Genomic DNA, 24,165 nt, shown 5'->3' on the forward strand with positions numbered 1-24,165 from the left:
TCCCTTTCTCTGTGAATCTGATTTTCTATTAAAAATAAATAAATCTTAAAAAAAAAAAACTTCAACATGGAATCCTGTTTTTCCACTGGCCAGCTCTCTCACACAAACAAGTTTTTTTTAACCTCTGTGCATCTCATTTTTCTCAAGAATAGAATGAGAATGACAATAGCATATATCTCCAGAGGTACTGTGAATATTAAATTAAATGATGCATGTAAAGCCTTTAACATGATGTTAAATGGCTTGGAAGAATACCATAATACATATGTGCTAACTATCCACATAATTACTATTATAAAATGATTATGAGAAGAATGGGTCCAAATGCTACATGTTTGCTCTCTGTAGAGCTGTATGGGATAATATTCAAAGTGTGTAGAAATAAAGAACATATGCAATTGAACTTTTAGAGCCACCATTTCAGACATTGAAGATTTCCAAGTGGGTCATGAGGCCATAAGTTTTCAGGATGGATTGCAGGTCCTGCCAATCAAATAGTAATATTCTTCTCACCCTTGGAAGACATGTCTCCAAATGATTCCTTAATTTCATTTCTTATTGACGCGGGAAGAATTTCCCGTTGGCGTATACCTAGTGATCACCCCTGTATTTGCTTTCCTTACCTCGTATAGACCTCCTTTACAGCTTCATTTATTTCCCATACTTCTCCTTCCTCTCTTTAACCATTTATTCTACCTTACCTTTTTTTTTTTTTGTAATTCTGCTCTCCCCTTTAGTCACAGTCCTTTATTTGCCGATATTTATTTCCTTGATTACTATTTATTCACTTTATTTGTTGTAGTCCTTTTCCTTGATTCAATTTTGTTCCCTTTTATTTCATATCACCCTTCCTGTTTAGTCTTTCTCCCACATAGTCCACAGCATCTTTATTCCATGTTATCTTCTCGCGTTAATCCTATATGATTCCTGCTCCTTTATTTAACTTCACTCCTTCCCCTCTATCCCACTTTACTGCCTTCCTTTTAGTGCACCCACCCCATCTTCTTTACTCTATGTCACTCACACCCTTTTATCCCACCTCATCCTTCCTTTGCCCCACCTCATCCCTAGTCTTTATTTTAGTCTAATTTGTTTTGCCCCCCTCCCCCTCCCTTTTAGTCTATGCTACTCTATCCCTTCATTCCATGTCATCCCTCCCTTTATCCTCTCTATCCCACATAAATCCCCATTCTTTTTTCTCTTATCCCCCCCCTTTTCTTCAGCTCTCCAATCAGAGCCTTCCCAACCCACCTTCCAATTTCTCAAAAAAGAGGATAAAAACACACAGTAAGCCATGAATATGCTGCTGTCACAACACAGATGTTTATTAATGATTAAATGCCAGAGAAGTTTTAACAATCACAAATCTTCGAGCTCTGTGGTTGTTACCCAGTGTATGATCGATTTCTATCCCTCAATACAATACATTCTTCATTCTATAGATTTAGCGGTTGTTACCCCTCAAGATCAGCTGTAATTTTGTATGTCAGACATAACCCATACCTGTGTGTTACCAGTGCATGTCCCGCAAATTTGTGTGTTCTGTGTAGAGGAACTATGGTAAAAATAGGTATTATTTGTAATCAGGTGACTTTAACTACTTGGAAAGATGTGTGTACCTAATTAACTGTTTTTGCTGACAACGACATGTGAGTGTCAGCTACCTTTAAAACTGATCCAGGTAATAAAATCTAATTTTACTTCTAAATTTTTGACCCAAGAAAACTAGTTAGGATTGTACTTGAGGTTTCCCTGTTGGTGTGACCTGAGCAAAACTGCACAGAAATTTGGGAGTGGCTCTTTGATGAGCCACCAAGTCTAAATAATTGAGGTGGATGGGAAATCCTGAGGCGATGGAGTTACTGCGGGGACACGGCTATGAGTTGGTGTGACACAGTTCAGCATTAATTGTTTGTCAGCTGTCAGAAGGCTGACCTAACGTTTCAGCATGCCTCTTGAGGGCCTTTCCAGTTGAGCTCTCGGAAGGAGGGTAGGAAAGTCAGGAAAAACATGCAATCCCCTTTGGGGGAGGGAAAGCACCTCGAGATTTGTGAGCTTCTCTGGGACAGGCATTTATCACAAATGTTACATCAATTAAAGGAAAGGTTGCAGTGAAAGAAAGCCAAGATCAAAGGTAAAAGAGAAAGGCAAGGTAGCACCAGGGAGCTTGCGTACAATACAGAAATAACTCTGCCTTTACTGGCTACAGAGAACAAGCTTCCCCGGTGAAGGGATTGGCAGTGTGTTTTGGAATTCCCGTCCTGACCCGAGCATCAGGTGGAACTCCTGCTCACCCTCCAATCTTTGTTTCTCAGAGTCCCCTTAACGTTTCTTGTGATATCTGATTTATCCCCGCCCTTTTCCCCTAGCTATCACCTTATAGAAGGAAATACATCTAAGGCAAGAAGTAGCCGATGCCAGATTTGCCCTCCTTCTCTCGGGGCACACGGAGCAATGGGCGATCCTGCTCCGGAATGGGGAGATGATCCGTTTCATCCTCATCATCACGGGAAGGAGAGGCGCTGACAGGCACAGTGGACTCCTCAGAGGAACCTGGAAAACAGTCAAAATGTCAACTCCTTAAATTTCATACACAGCACCCGAAACCTGTTTGAGTCTCAAAAACAGTATGAAGCAAGAAGATATAGCAGAAACGATTCCCCAACATTTGATACAGGGGAAAACTTCAACCTAACAGTAGAAAACAGATCTCTCAATCTAGGTTCACTGGGAGGTGTGAGTTGGATTAGGGATCAGAAAGAGCACAGGAATCCTATACTCAAAGCAGATGAACAGGGGAGATGGGGAAAAGAGCAAGCTCCCAACAGGCACCACTCTCCTACAGTTTCACTAATTTTACTGAGCAAGTGAGTAACAAAGCTGGAGCTGGAAACTTACAACAAAATGGGAAAGAAAAGGCAGGTATCCCTGTTAACCGACTCTGGGGAGGATTGAGAGTCCACTATGTAGCCAGGCTGAGAGCTGTTTTTAAGAAGAGTGATATCTACAAGAAATGTTACTCTCGCATCTTCTTTGTGGAACCCAATTGTTCTAGAATTCTGGACTTCTTAAGGGCCCAGATCTATAGGCACTGCGATTTCTTCCACGTTCATTACTTTTTCAAAATTGATAGCCAGATTCTGGGGTTGTGAGGGGAGGTCTGGAATTTCAGTGAAATGTAGACATCTTCAGCCTCCAGGGCCACAATGTTAGCTGTGTCTGGGGAGTCCTCTTCAGAATCTTGGGTTTCATCACTGCCAAGGCATTTGCATGATCTGAGATATCATTAATGTCTAAGTGCTCTTCATTACCTGGGATTTCATCAGTGTCCACAGCTTCTTCATTATTCGGAATCACATCAAGGTACGGGACTTCTGCGATGTCAAGGCTTTGGGGGTCTTCAAACTCTGGTCCTTCATCAATGTCATCGTTGAAATTTTCTCCAGCGTTCAGGAGATCTTGCTCGTCTGGAGCTCCTTCAGGTTCTGGAACCATGTAAAAAAATGGCATTTCTTCAAAATCTGGGATCTCAATGAGTTCTAGAATTTCAACCTCAGGCTCTAAAATATTTTCAAGGGGAGGGAGAGCATCAAATTTCAAAATACTATCATCATCTTCATCAAGCTCTGATATGACTTCAACATGTGGGCCTTGAATGTCAAGATCATTTGGGAACCTCAACAGCTTGAACTACCCCCAAAACTACTCCTTGATTCAATATTCAAACACTATCTCTTCATTGAATGATAGAGCTTCCTCAGGGGACTCAGAATACCCTGACCTTCATCAAGGACCTGAACTCCCATGGGGAACTGACCTTCATCAAAAGGCTTGCTTTGAGCAAGGACAGCAGCACGCACTTCAGCAGAAGTTTCCACAGGATCAGAAAGTAGCGCATCCTCTTCCATCTTGATGCGTGCACTCCTGAATGGGAAAGGAATTTGGAAAAGTGCCTGAGTTGCCATACTTAAGTTGATTAAATATTATTTTGGGTAGGAAGCCCTCCGAAAAGAATATGCTTCAGGCAAAGTATAAACAACCTACACCGCCCCCCGCCCCAAAATCACTTACTGGATCTTCCTCAAGTTCCTGCGTCTGATAAAATCAAGGGCTTCAGGGCTGGACTTCCACACACGCTTAGCCACCTGTCTCTGAATATGTGGAGGCACCTGAGAATAAAACCGGCAACTATAACCTTTACCACTCAGCTCCTTTTCATTTAGACTCATTTCTTTCAGGTATCCAGGACCTAGGACTGAAGGCACCAGGACCATCCAACACAGGAGGCATTTCTTAGCTGGGAGAGTTTGCAGCTGCCTGCTTTGGCTGCCCATGTACACTTCTCTGCTTGTGAATGGGAGCAGGATGTGTAAAACAAGTATATTTAAAACTTTTACCTACCTGGAAGAGGATATCCCAGTTATCAATCATGGCGCGGACCACGTTGACGGAAGCAACGTAGTGGTCAATCCCCAGTTTTGTCTTCCTGGATTCCCTCTTACCAAACTTCCCCTTCTTCAGAAGAGCAGATCCAAACACCAAAGCCAGATTGGTGGAAGTCATTCGGTTGCCTGGAACCTAGGTAAGTGGAAGCAGGGATGATTGACCCTCAGGCAGTACATGTAATTGTACAAATTGTACCTGTTTCTCTTTATTCAATTCTTTCTACTCCCTCCCATGCATATACCACATCCATACACAGATGTTCCCTAGTCTAGTTCTCATTATCCTTTCTCAGATCTGTTTACCAGCTGCCCATCAACACCAATGGAGTCCTCGCAGTTCTCAGTGATTTTGTGCAGGGCCTGCAGCAGACGCTCCAGGGTGTCACTGTGGCAGGGTGGCATCAGGTACACCAGCAACTGCAGGGCAGACAGCTGATCCTGGGGCTTCAGAGCTAAAGGAAGGAGAACAGGCAGGTCAGGGCTGGGTGGAGAGCGGGATGGTGGCTAGCCTTAGCAGCAGCCTGATACAAAAGAAGCTGAGATTCAGCTTGAAAACGGATGATGACAGTTATGGAGAAAGTACCCAGGCCACCTGTCTTTATTTCTAAAGCATTTGCACTCAGGAGCCCTGAAAGAAGAAGCACGTCCATCAACATCAGGTCTCCACTGGAGAACCTAAGTTCCTCTTTGCCCAACAGGGCACACACAGTTTTAAGAAATGTTCCAAAAACAGACTTCAAATGGAGCATCGAGAGCTAGTAAACAAGTTTACTGGAGAGTTTTCTTTTTCTTTAAGTTTCTATTTTAAATTGACAAATAGTAACTGTATATATTGCAGAGAGGTATTTGTCTTGTGCTCTTCTGGCCTCCCTAATCCCGTGGGGTCCTGTAGCCTGAGCAACATCCCTAGACTCCTTGGACCCTGGCACTGCTTGCTCTCCTTCCCCAACCAACAACTCACTTGCAGTCAGGAGGAAGGACATGTATAGATCATCTGGGAGCAGAGAATCCTTCATGTCACGGAAAAACTCCTTGAGGAGTGCAGCCACGTCATGCACGTTCTGATTGTCATCTAGCACTACATCCAGACCTTGGTCAAATTCTTCACGGAGCTGAAGAAAAACAAAAAAAGAGAGATAGAGAGACAAGACATGAAATGTCTGCCCTGCCCAGCACAGGCTCCATCTTGTTTATTCCTTCAATAAATCCAGGCTTCCATGAACCGAGACCACAATATGATGTGCTGGGGTGGGGGGGTGAGAGCTAGAAAGAAGACATTGCTTCTCCTAACAGGCATGAAACGCTTGTCAGGTGTATGGCTGGGCGGGGGGGGGGGGGGGGGGGGGGGGGGGGAGGGGGCACCTCCACTGATTTTTTTTTTCTCACCCAACAAACAAGCATGTGTGGCCATTTTACCTGACTCACTCTCAGTGCAGAGTATTCGAGGGTGAAAATCCCCACGGTGCTTAAGCCTGGGAAAAAAAAGAAAAGACCAGGGATTGTTCAGCATCTTGGAACTTCTTCCCTGTGGCATTTCCCTTCTCCCCAGCTGTATTTCAGGCTCTACTGGGAGAGGGGGGCAGTGTTATTCAAACCTTTCCCATGAGGACCCCCTTTTCCCTTTTTCTAGAACACTCTTCCCTTCCCTTTAATCACCTCCTTCCTTTAGTTAACTGTTTCCAGCCCCCTTACCATGTTTTTCAATGAATTTGCAGCAAGTCTCAACAACCTGGGGGATTTGTTTAGCAATCGGATTGAGACTCATCTTCCTCTTGGATCCCAGAAGGCGCTGGCCAATGGGAAATGAAACCCTGGAAAGTTGCAGGGTCTGGAGCAGCAGAGCCCCTCCCTCCAGCTCTGCCAGGCTGTCAACGGACACGGCACCCTGTAGAGAGAAGCCCATAAGGCCCTTAGCATGGGGGGAGGACGGCAGTGGAAAGGGGGAATACTCAGACCCTCCAGAGCACGGGCTGACATTCATTACCAGTTCTGTCCAGTTTTCCCGGCCTGTGAGGGCACAGACCTTGACCCCTCCAGCCCCACAACCCCTCACCCCTCGGTAGGTTCCCCTGCTTGAAACTTTGGGGGAGGGGGATAACTCACTCGACGCCCACGGCGAGTAAACTCCCTGGGCAAAGAGGGCTCATTCCTCCTGCGGCTGAAAAAGCGCCGGATGCGGCCAAACACCCTCTGCACCACGTTTCCCCGACGACGGCCGGCACCCTGTCCGGTGGCTTCTTCAATCTGCATGGTAGCTGTCAGTTCCAGATGTTTGCGGCGGGTAAGCTCGTTCACCAGCACCTCTTCCAGACGAATGCCAAAAGTCTTGAGAGAGACTGCTTGGAGAGGCAGGGAGAGAGGCCCTACGTCAAAGCCCCGCGGCGATAAAGGCGGGTTCAGCACTGAGCAGCCCGCGGGCACTACACGGGCTGTAACTCCCCCAAGCTACCACCCCCTGCCAACCCCACCTCCGCAGCGCCTGGGGAGCAAATCCAGAAGACCCTCGACCCCCGCAGCAGTGCCTTGATCAAAAATCTCAGCCCCAACCAACTACCCCGACGGGGCACAAGATCCCTGCCGCCGGAAGTCCTACCGGGCAAACCACCTGGAAGCAGTGAGGGCGGTTTCCTCAGGTTGATCTGTCTGGGCAGGGGCCAGCGGGAAGGTTTAGGCAGGCCTGAGAGGACCGCCCCAGGCGCCTGCAGCTATTGCGCCATTTCCTGATATCACCCCCAAGGGGTTTCTGGGAGGGAGGAGGGGTTTCTCTGGGGTCAGTGGACACCTCCCAGTCTTCTAGAAAATAGGGGCGCCCCAAGATGGGGAGAATGGGGGACGCCAGCATTCAGTTTCTGTCCTAAAGAAAGCGCAGGTGCCCTCACCGTTCTCTTGTCCTCTCAAAAGCAGAAACCACTTTTCCAAGGTGTTTGGATGGTCAACGGGCAGAGCTACGGGTAGAGAAAAAGAAAAAGAAAAAAAAAAGACTCACACCCACACCCAAATAAGCTTTTACAAGTGACTAAAACATCGCTGTGTATCCACATGCCACAAGGGCGGGGGGGGGGGAGTTCTGGGGAGAGGGCATCCTTCCAACCCTCACAAAGTGTTTTGTGTCTTCTCTGCCTCAGTTTCCCCTCCTAAGAGAGCAGAACCAATGTCTTTTAGCACGCACGAGATTCCCAAGAATTTCACCAAACCAGAAGATCTCAGGCGCCACGCGCTCCTTAGATCTTGCTACGCACTCGTAGTCGCTCCCCAACACACTTTCCAACAGAAATTCCCGGGCTCTGGCGCCCGAATCCTGCAACAGGCTAGGGGAGGGGCTGCCCGCAGCGCCACCGCGGGTCGGGGTCGCCAAGTTACGGCCGGCGTGCGTGATCACCCGGATTGCCGACGGCTCCGCGCGCTGCGGTTCCGCGAGAGAAGCAGCGACACCAGACTGTCCCCGCGCTCCGAGAGCCTCTGCCGCGGCTGCCCGCGGGGTCTCTTCGCCCCTCGCTTCACTCCGCTCAGTGTGCGCCTGCCGCGAGTGCCTAGCAAACCCGCAGTCCCCTTGCACTTTCCAATCCTCCTGGAGCGTCCCTCAATTCAGGCGATTCCTTCGTACCCCTCCCCGCCTTGGCTCGGCGGCCAGATCTGCGTCTAGTACCCCCGAGATTCCCTCCCGAGGTGCGCTCGAACCCGGTCTGGTGCTGTGTCCCGCCGGCTTCCCCGCAGCCGGCTCTGTAGGGTAGCGCGCGCAGAGCACCTCCTGCCGCCACCCCGGAGCCCGCACCGCCCTCCCGATTTTCTCCGGGTTTCGCGCGTGTCTCTCTCCCCATCTCGCTGTTTCTCTCAAACGCGCTATCTCTGTCCGGGTCCTCTCTCAAGAGTGTCCCTCTGCGTCTCTGCCCCGATCTGCCCGATTCTCGCACCATACCTGGTCTGCTTGTCGCTTCCCCTGTCCTCTGTCCATCTGTCTGTCCCGGACATCTGTCTGTCTTACTGTCCCCCTCAACCCACTTCCCGTCCCAGACCACCCCAACTCAACTCATTTTTACCTTCTCCGAAATTCCACAAACAGCCTTCAACTCCCGCTCCCTCACTTCCCCAAGCACCAGGAGAACCGATCAGGTCCCAGACTAGGCAGGAGTCCCTCCCATCTCCCGGGACCCCCCCCCCCACCAAAGTCCGCCCCGTCTAGCCCCGGGGGATCCACTCGCCCGAAAGCGAGGACGCCACACTCCGGGGTACAACTCACCCCTGTCCGGTTTGAATTCAGAGAGGAAATGTCTGGCCACGAGTTCGTGGTAAGCAGTCTCTTGCAGCTTCAGGCGCTCCAGCTCGGAGAGGCTGTGTATAGATACCATCTTCGCCCGGCGGTCAGGGTTGTGTCCTGGGGCTCCACCCAGGACACTCACTAAAAAAATGAAGGCAGAGAACAACAGCAAAAGGGGCATGATTCTGGGGCACAGTGTCCTTGCTGTCTTCCGAAAAGGAATGCAGCCACCCATTCTGGAATCGGATGATTATCAAGGCTGCATCATCCAATTGTCACTGGACCTGGTGGAGAGAACTATAAGGGGGGTAGGGGAGGAGGGAAAACTGGGAGGCGGCTTCACCCTCAAGCTGAGCTGCCTCTGGTTGCTTATTTAAAAAAAAAATCCAACTTAAAAAAAAAAAAAAAGCCCTGAGCAGATAAGAGGAATTCGAACTGGCAAAAGGAAAAAAAAATGTTTTTAAACTTTCAATTTCTGAAAAACACTTTGACATAAGAATAATATAGTATTTTAATCAACTAATTAGAACACTGAAAGAGTTTATTTGACGTGTGATGATGATACTTGGTGCTGTCCAGGTTGAATAAAAGGGGGATATTCTGCTAGGCTGGAAGCACTGTAAATTTATACAACTCCTTCAGAAAACAAGCTGGGCACATAGGTCTACAGCCAAAAATTCATCCCCAGTCCCTGTGACCCAGTCATTTCACTTCTAGGAATAGATCCCTAGTGAACTTTTCCTACAGACAGGAAAAAAGAAACTACATGCACAGAGGCTGTGACAGTTAAAATTAATTAATTAATTAAAAGAAGAGGAAAAAGCTAGCCCAGTAATAAGATTAATTATATAAATTATGTAATGATCACAGTATGGAAAATCATGCCATCATTAAAATGATGTTGACAAAGAGATTTTGAACAATAAATATTCCAGCTTGTGTTGATTATAACTGTGTGATGGGAAGCGTGCAAGGTTGAAGGAAATGTACCCAAAATCTAACAGCCTCTGAATTAAAGTAAGATTTTGTGTATCTTTGCCTTTTCTTATCTACTACAAATTGTACAACTTTATTACATTACTTTCTGTGGGGGGAAAAAGACATTTGCACTAAAACAAACTAATATCATTGCCAGACCATTTCTAGGAGACTCTGTACATCAAAGTGGTGATCAGAGTGAAGTTTGTCTCGATGTGATGGCAAACCTGTTCCATATGCCCATTCCAGGTGGAACCCACCACCTCCTACTTGTCCCTGGACTGCATAATACGCCTCAGTGGGTCTTTCCTCACTCGCCACACAACATGCTTTTCTGCACATTCTCTGTTATCCATTTGTTCTTTAATCCATTCATCCAAAGGGGAAAAAAAAACAGACCAGATACCTACATTAATTGCCCATTTTGTGCCAGGCACTAAAGATGCAAAGAATGAGCAACACAGTACTATTTTTTTCCAGACAAGATTTAACAGTGCAGTGAAAGAGCAACATAGGTTATCAACAATATACAAAACCTTGTGACAAGTGAGTCGGCCGAAACATAAGCAAAGTGTTCTGATAACTAAAAAGAGAAAATATCAAACTCTGCCTGGAGACAAGGGGTGGAGGTGGTGGGGGCGGCCAGTGTCCAGAGAAGAACAGCTTGTGCAAAGAGAAAGAAATGGGAGAGAGGTCATCTTCTAGAAGCTTTCGAAAGGGATTGGAAGGAGATAAATCTGCATAGGCAGGGATGAGCTCATGAATGACCCTATAAGCCATGTTAAGGGAGTTGGACTTTCTCCTGAAGGCAGCAGGGAACTGCTGCAGGGCTGTATGTAGAGTGACGCATGGGTTGCACTTTTGAAAAAATCAGAGCATCTAAGAAGCTTACTTAGAGTAGGGAGCACCCAAGAGGCAAAGGATGCTAGTCCACGCCAATATCACCAGGGCTGGTTGAGGATGACAGAGGATGAATTTGATGGGTGGGATTGACAGGGCTTTGGTGGTAGTTTTTATTGTAATGGAGAGGAGAGAATTTAGGACAGCTCCCAGGTTTGGCATTTGGGTGAATATGTACATGCTGCTTGCCAACAGAGAGGATATATTGGCACGTGGGGAACTGATATCTTTTGATATAAAGGCAAATATTCATATACCATTTTCTCTGATGTTCCATTTCTCATACAAAATTTACAATAATAGTCTATATATTATTTAGAAAACAGAGGAGCTTAAATTTCAAAGACCAGGTAATGTGGCTTTGACAAAGGAAAGGTAAGTAAGGCAATAACCCAGATAATTGAGCGATCTTCCGATCCTCTCCCCCCCCACCACCACCAAAAAAAAAAAAATCTCACAATGAATTTTGCCTCCAAAATTCTCTTTTGCCTACTTTTTTTTAAAGATGACAGACGTACTGGCCAGATAGGAGGGGCGGTACAAGAAAGGATAAGGGGTCTTCTATTAGCTTTTGAACTAAGCTAAGAGAAAAACCCCTAGCATGGATTTTAAAGCACCATCCCCTAGACCCAAAATGAACACCTAAGTACAACCACCATGCTGCAACCACAAAGTGACAATTTTAACCAAAGGTACATGCATCTAAACAGTCTCAGAATAAGCCTCTAACCATCCCCCATTCAAGATAGCAGGTCCAGAGCCCTTCAGTCCAGGGTCTCATCCTGGCACACACAGCCAAGCTCTGGCTTAAATTTGCTAACATCCCTCTCCCCTCTTTTTTGCCCAAATACAGTCATTTTTGTACCTGTTTTGGAGTTCCAGCTATTCCTTCATATCGAGGTTTACCAGTTCTGGTAAACCAGAGAGCAGAGCTGATTCTTTTCCCTCAAAGCAGGAGGAGAATAAATCCTTCCCCTCCCCCCCAAAAAACAAGGTAAGAGCAAGCAGTAAAACCTCAAATCAACACCAGCCCCAAAAATGAGAGAGAGAGAGAGAGAGAGAGAAAGCTTTTGAGAGATGAGTCAGCCTCTATACTTACAATTCCGTAGGAAATCAAAGGCCTTAGAATAAACCGTTTGTCATTCCCTCCCTGCTCGAACATACAGGGCTAAACTTAAGAGCAGTCATCTGCTGCAGTTCTGCAAAACTCACACTGTCGTGCTTGCTGTCAATCTTTGCAAAGCACCAATAGGATATTAGACAGGAACAGAGTTAGGAAGCACAGTGTGCCCAGACCAGAGGCACTGGGTGGAATGCGGAAGGGAGGAGTAAGCACCTTAGGCACTATGAAACAGGCACAGAACAGGCTCTTGAGAGTTGAGTATCCCATTGGTCCTCAGGCCTGACTGACCAAGCTGAACACAAAAGGAGGCTTGCTGTAGAGAAGCGTCAGGAGATCTCTTTTTGCTCAAAAGTGTTTTTCCCTTTCCCCTTCAGCATGCCACGGCACAAGCCTCAAGTGACTTATGAGACCAAAAAGGTACCAAGAAGGAGGGGAAGAACAGCCTGGCACAGGGCCTCAGTCTTCATTTTTAAAGACTACTGCAAAAGCAGTTATCTTCGAGAAATTATCTGTCTGGACATTAGAGTTGGAACCAAACAGAGCTGAGTTCAAATCCAAGCTTCATGGTCTCTTAGCTGCGTGATCCTAGGAAATGCAGTTGGATTCTCTCAGCCTCAGTAGCCTTTTCTGTCAAATGGGGGAGACGACCCATTTAAGTGGCTGTGTGAGAGTTACATGAATTATGTATGAGTGATATTTAACATTGGTTTTTAATAAGCATGTTGATACTAGCAGTTCTTTGCAGAAGGCCTGGATTTGCTGGCAAACTCCAGGCTTCAAAAGTAATTACATAAAATTAGAATGTGTATCAAGGCATTGAACGACCTACTCTGTTCACTCTACTACATTTGGATTAATTTAACACAGGCAAGGAGATCTCAGAAGACTGTTGGGAACAGGTCTTTCTACTTCACGCTCCAAGTTCATCAAGGTCAAAGATTTAAATATCATCTTATAAAATTTAGGAGAATTGACTGTATAGGTCAATTGAAATCAATGCCACTAGTCAGGTTAGTAAAATGGCTGTTTATCCCAAAATTAATTTCTCTTTCAAACCATCCAATTTTACATTGTCACTAGCAAAAGAACATATAATTTCATGTGGATCAGTAAATGGGGCTAGGATATAATTTGAACAAAGAGCAGAAGGACACCCAAATCAAGACCCCAGCAGTACAAAAGGGAAAATACACTTGGGTAGCATCAAGCCCTTTCCTCACATAGTCACAAAATGCATGGCACAGATGGTGAAACAAATTAACATCAGAAAGGTCACCTGCTTTGGCATTGTGAGGACGAAAATGCTTTCAGCTAGGCATAAATCCACAGTCTTCACAATTTGGAGGGCTAATTTACTCAACTGGCCCCATCAAATAGTTGGGAATGGTGCATGCTCACTAGTAAACACCTATGAGAAAAAATCCCCGGCTACACTGGTGCTGTGGTTTGAATCCTTACAAATTAGACACTTTCTGGCATCATCAGAATTTTGCTCCAAGCCTCTGGGAGATCCTTAGAGTTGGAGAAATTGATAGTGAATGAGGCCTGATGCTCAGAAAGCATTGCAGCCACACTATTCAAATATCTAGAAGCAGTGACAATGGATAAAGACATCCCCATTAATACACTGCAGCATGAAAAAGAGATACAGGTCTCTAGATGAAAGCATTTGGGGCACCAATTTGGTCTGCGGACACATTATCTCATTCGTCCCTGGGCATTAATGAGTTAGCCTTAAAGTTGTTATCCTATAACCTCCATTTCAGTAAAGGCTGCAGATGCCATGAACAAAATGGCTCATTTTATCCTATGCCGTAGTGATACCCCGAGACAATTACATTTGGGGACAGTGTCCTGCAATATATAGAGTTAACCCATCATGCTACAGCAGATGCTCATAAACTAGAGACAGGATTGCTAAAATATATTCAAAACATCCCTAGCTTCAGGGAAAAAAACTCAGGAACTAGTTAACTATGGTTATGCTAATATTCTGATGTGAATGCTCTTAGAATGTAGTTCAGAGACAGAAAGGGACCTTAGCCATTACCTAGTCCAAAACTTATCTACAGTTCAGGAAATTGAGGCTCAAAGATAGCTTGGCTAGAACCCAGTTACGCTCAGTCTCAAGGTTCTTCCCATTACCCCATCCAGCTTTGCCCTTAATAACAGTGAGACTAGTATCATAAAATAATAAAATAAGAAAATTCACGCATACAAAGCCCAAAGCCTGATCCCATAAATTGGGAGAGAGGTCACATCTGAAAATGGGCAGTCCTCACAAATTTCATCCTGGTAAAAATAAGTGCACTTGCCATTCAACAGAATGTGGGATGCCACTTTACAATTTTATTGAGCAACTCTAGTTCAGAATTATGAAACACAATATTTATAAACAAGTTGATGTCACATCAGATACAACAGGGTGTAGATATTGTGATTATTTTCTTCAGTGTGTATTAGAATGCATAATAGTGCTGGTATCCCAAGCTGTGTCATGTGTCATGCATATCTTTTTTTTTTTTCCCCTGTAGGTGGCTGCTTCCACTAGCTTTTAGTGAAAGAGACAAGAAAAAATTATGATGTCCTGGCAATAGGCAGTAAAAATATTTAATGTCTAATTTGTCTTATGCTTTTTCATTTTCTCAAAAGCTATACACATATCCATTATCTGCAGACTCTAGCATACACACAGTAGGTGTTCAATGTGTTTATTGGGTGAATTGCAGCTTTTTAGATTCTAAGGTATTAAGGGAACGTAAAGAGCTTGTAATTAAAACAGCTAGTTGTGATTCATGAATAAATGAATCATACCATTTTATTCTCACAACAACCCTGGGAAGGAGACATGGTGAGGATTATTTCCCTCCCATTTCAAAGATAACAGCAAACTATGGTCCTGAAGAGACTGTGACTTACCTCATTTTGGACAACAATGCCCTGGAGGTATGTCATCTGGAAACCAGCTGATCTTGCCCTTCCCTACCACTGAACAATGATATTTCTTGATATCCATAACCAACATTTACCACCTGCAGTTGTAATGATTAAGTAAAGACTATTTTCTTCCCTAAGGACGTGGCTGGATTTTTGAGGTCTCATTCATATACTGCTCTGTGTTATTCCTTAAGAAATGGGAATGAAGATACCAGTGATAAAGAGATAGAGACAGATTTGGGAAAACCTGTCATGAAAGATGCAGGAAAGGAGGAAATAAGAGAGAAAAGCACCACAAGCCCTATATATTCACCCTTCTTTATCTCTAACCCAGCTCACCCCAACCTAGTATTTTGGAAAGCTTCTGAAATACAGATTGGTACTTGGATTCAAACTCCATGCTCATCACTTGTAAGTTCACACATTCACTATGTGACCTGAAGCAAAACATTTTACTAAGAATCACGGTATTTATTAGTTATGGCTGTGGTAAATATTCAGCCAACCGTGAAATAAAGATACCTGCAATGGGTACAGTCTGGGAAGCTAGTTGAAGAATGTCTCTACACCATCGTTTGAAATTGAAAATGGGTGCTCACCCACTGTCAACAAGAAATGTACTAACAGAGGGGTAAGTTGAACTGTTTCTTCACTGAATCTTTTGTGATCAGGGAGGCAAAGCAAACAACTTCAGGGTATATAGTACAGCTGACCCCTAGCTCAGAAGGAGTTTGGTCTATATTTTCAACTTCCTCAGTATTTTATGTAAGCCATCAATGCTTACATTGAGATCTTGTAGCCTGGTTGAAGGTCACATAATTGTCAAGTGTCTGAAGGACTGTCAAGAGAAGGCCATGGTTCTAACATCATGCTTCCCTGTACTAATTTCATTTCTTCTCATTTATTTCCTTATGGAATATTAAGATTTACTGTATCCACAGTCCATGCTCACCAGGAAGGCCCTTACTCAGCTGTAGGTTTTCAGTACACACTCAGGCAACTGCAGTTCGTTTTTCTCATCTGAACTCCCCAGCTCTCTGCCAAGCCTCCACCTTTAAGTCACTCTCCATTTCACACAGATACACTCACAGACATGCATCTATACACATACACACACGTATCCTCACACTCTCACCCATAAATATTTCCACACACAAGAAATTCCTCAGCCCTTCTTCACTTCAAGAAAAGTAATGAGGCGAATGATACCCTGAATAAGAGAGGTGCAACCAGCATTTGCCTCTAAACCACATCTGTGAATTCCATGCAATGGGCATGAAAAAGAAAAGGCCAGTGAGGATGTCCCACACTCATTCTTTCAGAACAGAGGTCGGGTCAAGGAAACCCTCAGCATAAAGAAATTCTCAAAATCTCCGATGATGGCAGCTTTTCCTCCATCTTTATCCCCCACCTTATTCCCACTGTTTCTCTTCTCTTTTGATTATATCCCCCCTAGACATACACAAGCATCCAATTTTATGCCAGTTTTCCTTCTCAAAATCCTGTCTGAGTGGGTTTCATAGGGAATTGAGGTTATGGAAGATACTTTCTTTTCCCCTGTAGCTTTCATGATAGAAATAGCATTTAAAACCTGCATTTAAAATAACTATATTTTTGCAAACACCACTGTCTGTTGCACACCTGGCTATCCATCCAATTTCAAAATCAGACCACTGTCTGAGCTATGATGCAGGGAATGAAAACTTTACAGCAAGAGTCAGGAGGCCTTCTTAGTTACTAAGCAGTTGAGTGTCAAAGGACAAGCCGGCAAACTTCTCCAAGCCCAAAAGACAAGGGGTACAAAATATCAAGATCCCATTTCACCCCAAGCACAATAGAGACACAGCGCTCACACCTGCAAAGTTCTTGATTATTCTAAGAGACTCAGTCAAGTCCAGGACGCTAAAGAGTGCCCCCTTCCCTGTCCTGCCACTGGCCCAAGGGCGCCAGACTGCTGACGTCTGAGCCTGTTGCCCTCTCGTGCTTAGCCCGAACTGAGCGTCCTTTTGGATGCAAATCCTTACCCTTGAGCTAGGATGGGTACCTGTAATGGGGATGGGGGAAAGGGTGGGCTGCTGAGGTGGGGTGTGGACTCCACGTTCTCTCTCTCTCTCTCTCCCCCCCCCGCCGCTTGACAACCTCCACCCCCCCCCACCCACCCACCCACACACCGCAAGCCCCGACCGCCACAGCACAGCACACTATGGCAGGACCCTCTCTGACTCAGCTGGTGCTACACACAGGCCTCCCCGTGTAGTTCCACTGAAAGCAGAATCTACAAAGTTAAAGAACCCTGCGGCGCGCCAAAACTACTCTCCGCTGCAAGCCCGCAAAGCAGAACAACACAAAGCTTTGAGCCACTGCCTGGCAAACCTGGGTTAGGGGCTCAGCACTCACAGGCCTCCTCTCCCTCCCTCACGTCGTGCAATCCACCTGGAACACCCTCTCCTCCCTTGGTTGCCCCATGCCGGGACCTCCTCACGCGCCGGCCCCCTGACACCCTGCCCCTTGCAGCAGTACCTCTCGGCGACTGTCCTGGTCCAGCCAGGGAATAAGAGGCGCGAGCGATGCTAGGCAGTCGGTCCAGTGATGCGGCAGTCTGTCTCGCGATGTGGCCGCGGCTAGTCCTGCGAGGAGCTGCAGGCACTGCTAGCGCTTGGCTGTGCTGCTCAGATTCCCCCACTCTCTCTAAAGCTTTCTGCGGTGGGGCAGGGGCTGAATCATAGCAATTTTCTACACAGCAGCCAGCTCAGTGCCTTGCGCATACCTGTTTGCTGAATTCCCAGGGCTACTCCCACTACTTCTCACTGTATCCCCACAATCTACCCCCTCCCCTAGGCAAAACCAATCTCCCATTTAAGGATGCAGCCCCAGGGTCCCTTTCCTCTGAGTGCTCCCAAAGTCCCCTGGTCCAGGCCACAGGAGATCTCACATTAGAGGTGAAGGGATGGCAGAAGTGAAGTGTAGGGTGCTTAAAAAAAAAAACCCAAGGGCACAGAGTTAATCAGTGGCACAGCCAAAGTGAAGGCCCAAAGTCCTGGCTCAGCACACTTTTTGCAAACTGCCTTGCTTCCCTTCCACCTTAACGACAGTGGAGGACAGGGGGCATATTTTGTTAGCCAACCTGCACACAGCATTGTACAAGCACCCCCCTCCGCACTCCCTCCTAGCCTGACTCTCCTGCTCCTACTCCATGTTTCCCACATTTGCCTAGGCCCTCTGTTCTTCTGAAATCAATGACCAAAAGGTCATTTGGGTCAAAGTTCAAGGAGCGGAAGCAGCAAGAGCAAACAGAAGCTGATATTACATAGCCCTCCGTCAACCTGCATGGCAATGACCTCAGTAACCCACCTCACCCCACTGCAGAAACTGGTACAGTGTGCAAAATTTTCAACTTTTGACTTCTTTACATATCTGTGCGAAGTCTGAAGGTCATCCACAGCTGCCCAAGCCATCTTAACTTTTAATGACTCTTCTAATGTGCAGCTCATCAATCATGTATACAAGTTACCATTCACCAAGCAGAAATATATTATTCACAGAGGCTCCATATTTTCATGTGATGCAACAAAGATAATATGAGATTATACACAAAAGATCTCAGCTGCAGGGGGCAGATTTCAGATACACAATTATAACCCCTCCCAATAGGATATTCTCCCCTCTGGAGCCAAGGAAATAGACAATAAAAGTTTGGGAATGGAGAAGAAAAAGGAGAGGGAAGTCAAAAAAGACAGTAATTACATGTGAATCTGGCAGGAGGAAAGGGGGACGCTGAGTCCAGGCAAAGGTGAGAAGGCAAAAAGACAAAATAAAGCTGCTGACTCCAGACATACACAGCTACTATAGCTGTCCCAAAGTTTCAGAGGGGGTGCTTTTAGGAGCCTGGATTGGAAATTAGATCAAGTAGTAAGTTTCTCTTATCCATGGCACTGGTGGCACTCTTGTCAAATACCATGCTCCCATCTTAGCCCCTCCCCCAGGAAATATATACCTTACCCAACCTAGGAGTGTCATTTGAATGTTCAGGATGAGTTCCCCTTCCACTGAAGGAAAGGCTCTGTCTTTCTTTTCCCGCAGGAAATGGGCTGGATACTGCCTCTTAATACACAGTAGAGCAGCAGATTGGGAGAAGGGAGAAGGGGAGGGAGCAACAGTTTGAGCCTAGTTCAACTTGTCCCTGGCATCTTTACCATACTTTGCCATATCCTTTCTCTTTCTTTCTTTCTCTTTCTTTTTCCCTCTCTCTCTCAATTCTCCTGAAGTCCCTCCTTCTGACCCTCCTCCCCTTCCCTATGGTAGCATTCTGCCATCGGTTTCCCTACATTGTGATAAGGGGCTGATGTGGGCATGCATCTCTGTGCTTTTTGATGTGTGGGCTTAGAATAATATGCCAAGGCAAGACTTGAGTTGGGGATAGGGTTGTGGGAAGGGAGGAGTAGGTGTTCCAGGAGATGGAAGATAATTTCACATTTTCTCTCAGGACCTGGTGCTGTGGATAGCTGTGGGGTGTGATTTGAACTGGGCACACAGGGAATCAGTTTAGAGGGGACCGGCAGGTTGGGGCATTAAATCACAGTGACTGTCTTGCTAACATAATTACACAGAGACCACATGACATATTAGAGAAGGCAGGTCAGTGAGAGTCACTTAGACTCAGTTTTCTCAAGTACAAAATAGGAAAATAAATGCTTATTTTACAGCTCTGTGGATATATGTGGGTGGACTCACATGGCTAAAGCACTGAGCCCTTACCTTGCTTCAAAAGCCAAGGGCAGGGGTGGGGAAGAGCTTGCTCAAGGTCAGAACCCAAGTTCCCTAAGCACCTTTGTCCTTGGGAAAGGAGTTTTCTGCTTCCAACTGCTGCGGCACTATCCTTGGAGACTTGGCAGGGGCGGGGGGGTGGGGGGAGGTCCCTTAGGAGCTGACCGACTGCACAGCTAGGAATGCAGGAGGCACCCTGCCTCTTAGTCCAAGGACTCAAGCTCCCTGCTTCAATCTCTTCTCATCATCACTCAGGTAATCTTCCCATGCCATCTTGGACTGATTCATTGCCACTTTAGCGCCACCTCTGCTGCCCAACTCTGAGGTGGTGACTCACTTTAGCTGGCCAGGGCCTCTGCCCTCCAGGAAAGAAGCTTTCTTCTTAATTGACTGCAGAAGCCTCTGCCGCAGTGAAACCATGCCCTTCCAGGCAGTCTAGGAGGAGGGAGGGACTTGATTCTGATCCAAAGCCACTACTACCAGCATCACAGTGTTCGTAGGGCTTCTACTGGACTCTCCTCTTGAGGTTCCTTTGGATAATTCCTTAATTCTTCCAAGGGATGCAACCCAGAACAGCTCTTGCTGCATGTATGTCTGACACTCTGTTAGGCACTAGTGCAATACAAGGCAGCAGGACACATCCCTGGCACCCAAGGTATGCACAGGGGACCTCAAAAAACTCATGGAAAGATAGGATGTCAAGTAGGAGTTCCTTTTGATGCAGAAAGAGGCAATTTTGAAGTCCATGCTTAGGTTTTTCATAACATTTATTTTCCACTTATGAGGAGAAAAATTGCACCCACATAAACTCACACTTTGAATTCTATCTCCACCATCTTTGTGAAGTGCCATTGTCTATGCTGGGTTTTTAAATATTGAAGACTAACAATATTAATATGACACCTGGGTGAGGGGGAAGGAGCATTTGAAGAGGTCGAGTGAAGAAGTCGCTAGAGAGGCAGAGGTGAGAGGTGGCAAGGTCTTACCACAAGCATTGGAGTCACCACGCAGAACTTCCTGTGACCAGTGAGTGGCACCGCTGAAAAACTGGTATGGACAGTTGCCTCACACAGAACACAGGGCTGAAGAAATCAGCAAAGTTCATCACAGTTCTTCATCACCAGTCCTCCTTGTTTCTAGTCTGCCTTGGGGGCATTAGCTGGTGGCCAGGTCTCCCAGCCAGCATCTGAATCCCTTCCTCCAAGCTCTCACAGCTTTATCACTTTGATGAATGTAAGGGGAGGGGGGCGAGGATGGAATGGACATCTTGGGCATTTTAGGTGGGATAAGCTATTTCAATGTCACCTCCTTTAAACCTCAATGTCTTACTCAGGTGCTGGGATTTAAGCCGGTAACTCCGAAGCCTGTGCACTTTTACAAGAGGCTTTCGACTAGGCAGGCGCCGCTGAGGAACGAGGAGCGGGAGGGCTCCTTTTCCTCCACCTCCCTTTTCCTTGCTGCCTATTTCCACAGAAAAGGAGCAAGCGGAGAACACGAGCCAGGTGGACTCGTGACCGCGGAGCATTTCAGAATGACTCTTGTCGCCCGCACGTGGTGGCAGGGGACCTCAGAGTTTCCCCACAGGGGCTATACTAACCAGAAGCGCAAGACACCTTCAATGGCTCTGCCGCCCCCTGCCGCCCGCGACAGCCCCGTTGGAGGTCTCCGTTCTTGGGAGGGCTGGCTGATGTGCCTACGTGAAGATTGTCCCAGAGCTGCCGCGGGCTGCACACTGCTCCTGCAGATTGCATGACGTAAAAGGAAAAGAGGGACATTTATAGTGCCCTGGCCCTACTATGCGTCTGGCGAGGGGACAGAGATTTCTCACAGTCATTGCCTTTTGCGTAGGAAAGTTGGTTGCTTTGCAAAATACCTTTCCCGAAGCACACCAAAGCCACGCTAGAACAGGTTTCGCAAAAAGCCCTGTTGCGGAGCTCAGCTCCCAACTGTTTCTAAACCAATTGCCCTTCCCACCCTACCCCCAACCCAAACAAAGTCCCCTGCTCACAAGGTTGGGAGAGGAAACAGCACTCCCCTGGGGAGGGGGGCGGGCAAAGGTCAAGGCGTTGAAGCAGCCCCGGGGAGGGTGCGGGGCGGAGACGCCTCCAACAGGAGTCAGGGTCCCCTTGGAGCCCTAGCGCCTGCCGGCTGATTGCCTGGAACTCGGTGATTTCCTGGGTTCTACTGGATCTGCCTTGACCGAACTCATTCACTTTCTTTCCCTAGGAATGAGGAACAGGGGGCAAACTCTTCTCCTTCCCCGCTCCAGGTCCAAGTGAAAAGCACGTCCGTGTGGGCCATCTGGCCCGCCCACCCCCCTCCTTTCTTCCCCTCCTCCCCTCTGCGCCCCCTTCCCTTCCGCCCAGAGGGAAGGCGGGGGCGAGCCATGTGTGTATGTATGTATGCATGTAAGCGTGTGTGCGCGCGCGCGCGGGTGCAGTAGGAGCGTGTGTGCGTTCGGTGTGTGGCTGGCTGAGGGGGGTGTGCGCGGTGCACGGTGTAACCCGAATGCTAGGGGTGGTGTATGTTGCCTTTGTGCTCTGCCGTGGAGCATGTGTCCCTGCGGTGTTTGTGCATGCCTGCAGGTTGTATGTTGCTGCACAGCGATAGTGTGACTGAGTGGGTGCGGTCTGGAAGTGCATGTGTTTCATGGGTGTTTCTGCCGGAGTTTATGGTCGGGCTATGGTGAGTGTCAATATGTGTGCAGCATGTGTGTGGGAAGGAGGGGATAGAATGTCCATTGAAGCTCGTGGACAGTGTGTGTGGGTTCTGTGTGCCAGTGTGAGTTTGCAGGCATTGTGTGTCATGTGCAATGTGTGAAAGTGCTCCTGAGCAAAGTGTCCTGTGAGTCTACTGAAGGGGTGTGCTCAAAGGCTTTTGTGTGTGAAGGTGCTGGGTGTGTCTTTTCATGTGTTTATGTGTGTGGTGTGCACAAATGTGGCCAGTGTACTGAGGGCTGGAGGGCTGGTGTGTCTCAGAAGGGGATCCCGCCTGAGTGTATGAATACAGAATGTGAGCCCATGGTTGTCTAAAAGAGTCCCGGAGACGACTCTGTGTGTGTGTGTGTGTGTGAGAGAGAGAGAGAGAGAGAGAGAGAGAGAGAGAGAGAGAGAGAGAGAGAGAGAGAGATGGGGGAGGGGCAGCAAGAGGGGAGACGTTGCTCCAAGACTGGGACTAGGACCCCAAGGAGGGGGCCAGCGACAAGGCAGAGATCCCCGCTGGCCGGATCTCCTTGGTGAGGGGGTGGGGGCGGTGCCTGCCCCCTGCTGTGCTCCCCCCCGTGGTCCCGGGCCTGGTGTGAGCTTACCTGGCTGGTTAGAGGAAAGAAGAAGAGGGCACCGCACTGGACTAGCCAGGTAGGACGCTGCGCTCTCCGTGCTGGGCTGGTGGGAGTAAACTGGAAAGATTCTTGGTCATTGACCCGACCCTCTTCCCCTGGGAGGTCTGCCCAGTGGAGCCCAACTGTTTGCTCAGTACCTGGCTCTTTCCCACCTGGGCTTTGTGTGCGGGAGATCCAGTTGGTTAGAAGCAGTTACACCCCCCTGGGACCTCACGATAGACACCTACTTTATTTTAAAAGCCCTAACTCAAGAATCACAAAAGTTTTTCTGCCTTTCTGTACCAACTCCCTCCAGATGAAGGGTTCCCTCTTGGGAGCCACCAGAATGACACTCTTCACACTGTTCATTACATGATCACATCTGACTGCAAGGAGTGGTCCTTCCTGTCAAACTCAGAACTGCTGCACAGAATGCCTGGTCTATATAGTAAGAATAATTAATCATAATCATAATATTACCATTACTGTGGATCAGGACCGTGCTAAGTGTTACCAAAATGATCTCCTTGAGTCTTCCCAATGATCCGTGAAGTAGGGAAGTCATTACCATTTTCTAATACTTCATACATGAGGCTCAGAGTTGTTAAGTAATTTGCCCAAAGTCACACAGACTGTTGGAGGCAGAGCTGGATTTGAACTCAGATGTGCTGTGCTTCCTCAAGCTTTCTTTGCTGCCAGGCAGCCCCACAGAGTCCCCATTCCCCCCTCCCCGCTTTCTGCTAATTATCAAAATCTCTGTCAAGTAGCATCATTTCCCAATAAGTCTTTTCTTTTGAGTTTGCCAACAGTACCAGGAGTACTAAGCATGATTTCTTTTTTTCTCTCTACCCAGCTGATACTTTCCCCATCTAATTACCTGCTTTGTGTTGACACCCCAAAGTTTTAATTACACTAGGCATAGAATTTCTGCAGTTCTTGGAGCTCTCCTTGGGCTGGTGCTGAAAGAGCTGAGAATGAGCATTTTCTAGCCACAGGATCAGGGGTGGGAGGTAGTTGGGGTGAGAGTGGCAAGGAATGGAGGTGAGCAGCCAGGGTGGAATAAGGCAAGATTTGTCAGCTCCCCCAGACCAGTTCTTAAGCGGCAGCACCAGAAGTTGGTATGTGGTGTGTGTTTCAGGCAGACCGCTTATTTCTGTATCAAAGTGCACCCAGGAAAACAATCCGAGCCCCCAGCAGAAGAGATTCTGAGTGGGCCCGTTTGTAGTGTTCATGATTGGAAGAGCACAGTGCTAGGCTCATGGAATTCATGCTGTTCTAAGGCTATTGGGGCATCCTCATCAGAGAAATCCAGATTAAAACAATACATTCTAGTAGGGGATGCATTTTGGGGAATAGGGATGGGGGTGTGGTGTCAGCTCAGTCACAGCTAAAGGACCTAGCTGGAAAGGTTGGCTCCTAGCTTAGCCCCCAGGGAGCCAGAATG

The 24,165-nt window shown here is 47.1% G+C and overlaps 1 protein-coding gene across 2 annotated transcripts in view; it reads right to left on the minus strand.

Moving 5' to 3' along the window:
* Nucleotides 1-1,301: 1,301 nt before the first annotated feature.
* ARHGAP36 (Rho GTPase activating protein 36) overlaps nucleotides 1,302-24,165 on the minus strand; it is a 30,473-nt gene continuing 7,609 nt past the window's right edge. The window contains exons 2-12 of one of the 2 annotated variants that reach the window (XM_040999703.1): nucleotides 8,683-8,841; nucleotides 7,325-7,390; nucleotides 6,549-6,784; nucleotides 6,138-6,330; nucleotides 5,862-5,917; nucleotides 5,407-5,557; nucleotides 4,749-4,897; nucleotides 4,402-4,578; nucleotides 4,072-4,169; nucleotides 3,818-3,924; nucleotides 1,302-2,553 (exon numbers count right to left, since the gene is read on the minus strand). In XM_040999703.1, the coding sequence (XP_040855637.1) occupies nucleotides 2,396-2,553; nucleotides 3,818-3,924; nucleotides 4,072-4,169; nucleotides 4,402-4,578; nucleotides 4,749-4,897; nucleotides 5,407-5,557; nucleotides 5,862-5,917; nucleotides 6,138-6,330; nucleotides 6,549-6,784; nucleotides 7,325-7,390; nucleotides 8,683-8,841 (1,550 nt within the window). In that variant the 3' untranslated portion in view covers nucleotides 1,302-2,395. Of the gene's footprint in view, nucleotides 2,554-3,817; nucleotides 3,925-4,071; nucleotides 4,170-4,401; nucleotides 4,579-4,748; nucleotides 4,898-5,406; nucleotides 5,558-5,861; nucleotides 5,918-6,137; nucleotides 6,331-6,548; nucleotides 6,785-7,324; nucleotides 7,391-8,682; nucleotides 8,936-24,165 lie in introns of those variants that run through there. The other variant, XM_040999702.1, reaches the window with a different exon arrangement.

Source organism: Ochotona curzoniae, unplaced genomic scaffold, assembly GCF_017591425.1.
Source record: "Ochotona curzoniae isolate NIBS_2020 unplaced genomic scaffold, NIBS_Ocur_1.0 scaffold_1852, whole genome shotgun sequence".
NCBI classification, from domain to species: Eukaryota; Metazoa; Chordata; class Mammalia; order Lagomorpha; family Ochotonidae; genus Ochotona; species Ochotona curzoniae.